Genomic DNA, 5007 nt, shown 5'->3' on the forward strand with positions numbered 1-5007 from the left:
GAGGAGATGTTTAGATTTCTCCCTGTCTTGATATGGATAGGCAAATTTAGGGCCTGAGAGTGGACTTGCCAAAGTCACTCCACCCACACAGAGCCTGGTGGTCCCACAGAACAGGAAGTCATGGAGACCAGAACCGTGGTGGTTCTCACCCTAGGGAAGAGAGGTGACCCACCCACCTGCAGCCCAGCGAGCACCAAAGCCTTCAGGGACAGCTTCCTTGAGCAGTGCCTCTCCAACCTGTAGGACCCCAGAGCTTCGCGCCTACACTCACCCTACTGATCGTAGGGTCTCCACGTGCCAGGAGGGCTGACTCTGCACCAGCAGAGCTGCTGGGTCGAGCTAGTTTTGTTGCCAAAGGCTCCAACTGTCTCCAACCTCTCCCTCCCAACCAGGAGAGTGCAGAGAAAGCACGTCTCTTCATTAAAATCACAGTTTTTCTTTTAAATCCCTTTAAGGCCCCTTATTCTTTCTCATTCCCACTTCCCTGGGGCCTGACAGGATAGAAGGGAAACTATTGGGCCGAAACAGAAAAGTACCCGGGTCCACTCCTCACTGGCGAAGTCCCTTCCAGAGATAGGAGAGGACCCGGGGCCACTGGGTTACGAGGGCGCCCGCTAGAGCTGCTCGGAGTCTCTCCCGATTGCACGCGCAGAAGAACGAGCCCGGGTTTCAACAGATCCCGGGTTTCAACAGAGGCCCTGTGCTCCGTGAATTTCTAACTCGAAGGAGCCACTGGGATAAATCCATCCGAGAAACGTTGCTTATTTTTTTATTATTAACTCTCCCTTCTCCCCACGCCCCTAGAGAAAATTAAATTCATTTTTAAATATTGGGCCAGGAAAAAGTTTCTCTTAAAGGAACCACAACTGCAGGGACCCACCCGGCTGCGGTTCCCAGCTCCCGGCCCTTCGCTCTAGGCTGCTCCGGCTCCCGACCTCCCCGCTGCCGAAGCAACTGGGTCAGGCTTCCAGACTTAAAACGAAGTCGTTTATTTCAATTTTGCTTTCACATTATGTTCCGATACAATCAAGACTCCTGGACGAACCTCTTGAATAAAGTCCTGTGAATGCGCGGAATCATAGGTCCTGGGCGCCAGAGTATGCGGCGGGTGGACTCCGGATTCAGAGGCGGTGTATAAAACTTACGCGGCTTCGCTGCTTCGGGAACTGCAGGGCAGACGCTGTAGGAGGCATCCGGGGACAGGAGGCGTGTGGAGTCTGCCGGTCCAGGCAAGATGGTTTGGGTTCTCAAGCTGGGACTATTCCTGATGCATTTGGAACGCAAAGAAAAAAATCAAACTTAGCTCCCGGGCCGGCGGCAGCTCTGAGACGAAGCCCTCGCGCCCAGGCCTTTCTCTTGTTGCGTTCCCCGAAGTCTCCTGCCCCTCGGAACCTCGCCCTCTGGCACCCCCGACCCCCAACCTCGCAGCTGGAGAAGATGCGGAGTTTAGAAAGCCATTTCCGAAAAATAAAAGTCCCACTTCGACTTTATTGGATTAAAGCAAAATTAAATCTTGGCTATTCACACGTATGTTACAGAGGAAGAGGAAGCGTCCGGAAGAAGCTCCTTGGCGTTTCATGGAGCCACAGAGCACGACGGCATTGACAAGCATCAGAACATCAAGCAGCCTTAGATTTCACGATCACTCCGAATAGGACATAGAAATACGGAAACACAGCCAGTTTCCACTGGGAAGAGTTCTTCGTGTACAAATGATATATATTCGTATTTTTTAAACCAGTCACCACTAAGGGTGAGTCCTTTCTCTGCTAACAAGTAGCCGAGGATTCAAAGTATCTTCAGCTAATTAACTTGAGCGGTGTTTTAAGAAGAGCAACACTTGTCAAATTAAAACTACCTCCCCCATCCAAATAAAAAATAAGTAAAGAAAAAACTCCCTCTCCAAACGGAAAAAAAGGTTGGGGGCGGGGAATATATTAGATTTCAGTAGGTAGAAGAATTCAGAGGGGGTTAGGGAGAAAGATTTCAGAATCTGTAGTGAAATACAGTTTCTTCAAATAATTTGCAGGGAACATGAAGTTAGGGATAAGAAACAATGACAAGGCAGTCTCTTTCTTGATTACTGCAACTGGCATGGGGAGGCGAGTTTATTTTTGGAAATGGGAGTGCACAGAGCTAAGCGGAATTTATTTCTCCTAATAAGGAAAGGGACAAAGTTGTCCCACCGCTGGGCTTGCACCTTTTCACCCAGATACAGTTAGGGAACGTGTAAGAAGTTTCAAGTCGTGTTGTTTTCTCGCCCTCTTAATTTCAGCCTCTTTCTCACTCCCCTTCCTGCCTTCGCCCTCTCCCTGCCTCCCTTCCGGCTGAGCCAGTCAGAGAGGAAACACGAGGAATCCAGAGAAGGTCGAGTACTTCCAGCCCCCCATCAAGTTTCCCCGCTCTAGCTTGAGGTATGCTCGGTCGCCTTTCTCCATTTGGATTAGGACTCCGTTGCTGGCGGCCTCCCGTGTCACGTCCTGGTCACCAGCGAAGGCTGAAATCACCGGCCACCCGTTTAGCATGAGGCTCACCTGAGAAAGAGAAAGGCCCGCTTCAGAGGCGCAACCTAGGTAGGCACCGAAGCTGCGGTGGAGCGAACCTCCCCGCACTCGGCTGACATCCTGTAAGGCCTGGAAGCACGGAGGGTCGGGGGACGAAAGGAGGAAAGGGGGCTTTGCAGCTTACTGCTGAGGCACCAGTGGGGCGAAAGACCTAACACCTGGGTGAGAGTAAGGGTCTGTTCCCAAAACGGGAGTTGCTCTTATTCCAGATTCTCGAATGAGCGCTCCAAGCGAATCTCGACTGTGCTCTGTGATCCAATTTAATAAACCTGTGAGGTGGCTCTAGCGCCCTGAGACCTTTGACCTCTCTCCTGTTTCCCCTCAGCCTCAAAAAACAAACAACAAACAAAAACACCCAGCAACTCGGGGTCCCTCCAGCGCTCCCGGAAAAACAAAAATGAATAAACAAAAAGCCCCTGATCCCTCCTGGTCCCAGTTATCAGGACGCGGTGGAGAAGACACTGTGATTTTCTGATTAGAAATTTCGCTCTCGGCGGCATTCCGTATTTCCTCTCCAAAGCAGGGGCTCAATTCCCGCCCCCATCCAGCGCGCCCGCTACTGTCTGGTTTTGCCCTTGTGGTGGCAGCGTCAGCCAAGGGCCCGCGCCCTCTCCCCAGCTGTGTGTCCCGCTTCTCTCAGCGCCCAAGGGAAACCTGGACACCTTTAGGTACCTGGAGAGCAGGCGAGTGCTTACTGGGACAAGGCTGGAGCCGGGAGAGAGTGGCACTAACGCCCCCTCCCTCCCTCTTCTCTCCATCCCTCACCCTCCAGGGCCAAATGCTGCTAGCTCAAACCCAGAATCAGCATGGGGTGAGAATTGGGGGCAAGTCGGGGAAAACAGGTGCCCTGTCCGTGGTGCTGAAGACAAGTACACTAGCAGCCTCTTTGGCTTCTGAGCTGGGGCAAGGGATAGGGGGTACAGTCGACGGTACTTCCCCGGGAATCCGGGAAGGTTCCCTAAGTGGCAGCTGTATGGGGCGCTAACAACAGCGGTTACAAAGAAGTCCCTGCAATCCAGGAACCCTTCGGAGGGGCCCAGAAGGCGGAGGCAGAAAATTCTGCCTCTGGGGGTTATAGGGCTGGATCCCAAGAGCCAGAGACAAGGAAAGTAGAGGGCAGCTGAAGCCGCAGAACTGAGAGGCCCAGCTATTTGTCCCTCCAAGCAGCCCGAAGCACATGCAGCCGCCACTCCTGCCTCCCACCTCCGGACAGCCCGAGCACCCCTGCGGCCAGTTACCCCCTACGGGGCCAGGGCCCAACCCGAGGCAGCAGCTGACCTGGATGGTCTGTCTGTTGTAGACTTTTACCACGTGGAAGTTAAAACTGTAGATCCCTTTGCGCGGGGCGATGAAAGTGCTGCGTTCTGAATCAAAGTTGTTCCCAATGTTCACTAGCACCTACAACGAGACAGGAACGAAGGGGAGCGGGCAGGAATCGGTCCCGGACTGTCGTCCCCGCGCCTCTGCAGAGCCCTTGGAGAGGACCGGGCATCGGTCTTCCAGCCACCCCTCCCTAATCAGCCCAATCTGCACACAGCGGGAGGACGGAGCACTCACCTGGTCGAAGTAGATGATCATGGTGCGATTACTCATCTCGGACGGCTCGTGATTGGTGCTCCTGATGGCAGAGAAAGCCACCTTGGCGCTGCCGGAGCGCACAGAGATGCCCAGGGCTGTGCCCGTGGGGTCCGACGTGGGGTTGGAGTCGCATACCACCAGGCACTTGCCTTCCAGCACGATGGGCTCCGTCTCATTCTGCCCGCGGGCCGGGCCCGCCAGCCACGCAGCCCCCAGCAGCAGCAGCTCCACGACGCCCAGCATCTCGCCGCCGGCGCCCACCCCGCCCCCCACCCCGGGGCTGCTTGCGCCAGCCGCCCCCCAGCCCCAGTCCCGCTCCGAAGCCCCCTCCTCGGCTCCGTGCGCAGCTCCGCCGCCGCCGCTCTGGACGCTACTGCTCTTCCTCGCACTCCGGGACGAGCGTCCCCTTCGCGCTGTGTTCCCGGAGCCCCGCCCGGGCCTCAGGGGTACCGCGGCTGCCCAGCCGCACTTGGATGCATAGCCGCTGCTGCTCGGTCCCGCTGCTGCCGCCGCCTCCTGCCCGCACCCGCCGCTGCCGCCGCCACCACCGCTCTGAATTATTGATGCAGCCAGCGCCGCAGCCGGAGCGGGCGGAGAGCGCGCGCCGGGCACAAAGGAGCGGACCGCGGCCTGGCCCCGCCCCCGCCGCCTTCTGGCCTGCCTCCCTCCGAGGCCCCGCCCCCGCCCCGGCAGTGGTCACGCCCCGCAGCCAATCCTGACGCCCCGCGCTCCCCACCGAGCCAATAGTGGCGCTGTCCGCGCGCGGCCACCTGACCCCGGGAGCCGTTGTTATTAGGCGCGGCGAGGCGGGCGGCGCGCGGCAGCAGGGTTGGGCTCTGGCCTGGAGTCGACGAAGGGAGCGCGG

At 57.0% G+C, this 5007-nt stretch overlaps 1 protein-coding gene across 1 annotated transcript; it reads right to left on the reverse strand.

Annotated features, from left to right (window-relative positions):
* Positions 1 to 1468: 1468 nt before the first annotated feature.
* On the reverse strand, positions 1469 to 4726 carry CBLN1 (cerebellin 1 precursor). The gene is made up of 3 exons (XM_032255641.1): positions 4122 to 4726; positions 3843 to 3962; positions 1469 to 2534 (listed from the first exon to the last, which is right to left on the reverse strand). Exons 1-3 carry the CDS (start codon positions 4383 to 4385, stop codon positions 2337 to 2339), a joined length of 582 nt encoding a protein of 193 aa, XP_032111532.1. The 5' UTR covers positions 4386 to 4726; the 3' UTR covers positions 1469 to 2336.
* Between the last annotated feature and the right edge of the window lie 281 nt (positions 4727 to 5007).

This window comes from Sapajus apella, unplaced genomic scaffold, assembly GCF_009761245.1.
Source record: "Sapajus apella isolate SASKATOON/1434 unplaced genomic scaffold, GSC_monkey_1.0 scaffold90, whole genome shotgun sequence".
Lineage (NCBI taxonomy): Eukaryota > Metazoa > Chordata > Mammalia > Primates > Cebidae > Sapajus > Sapajus apella.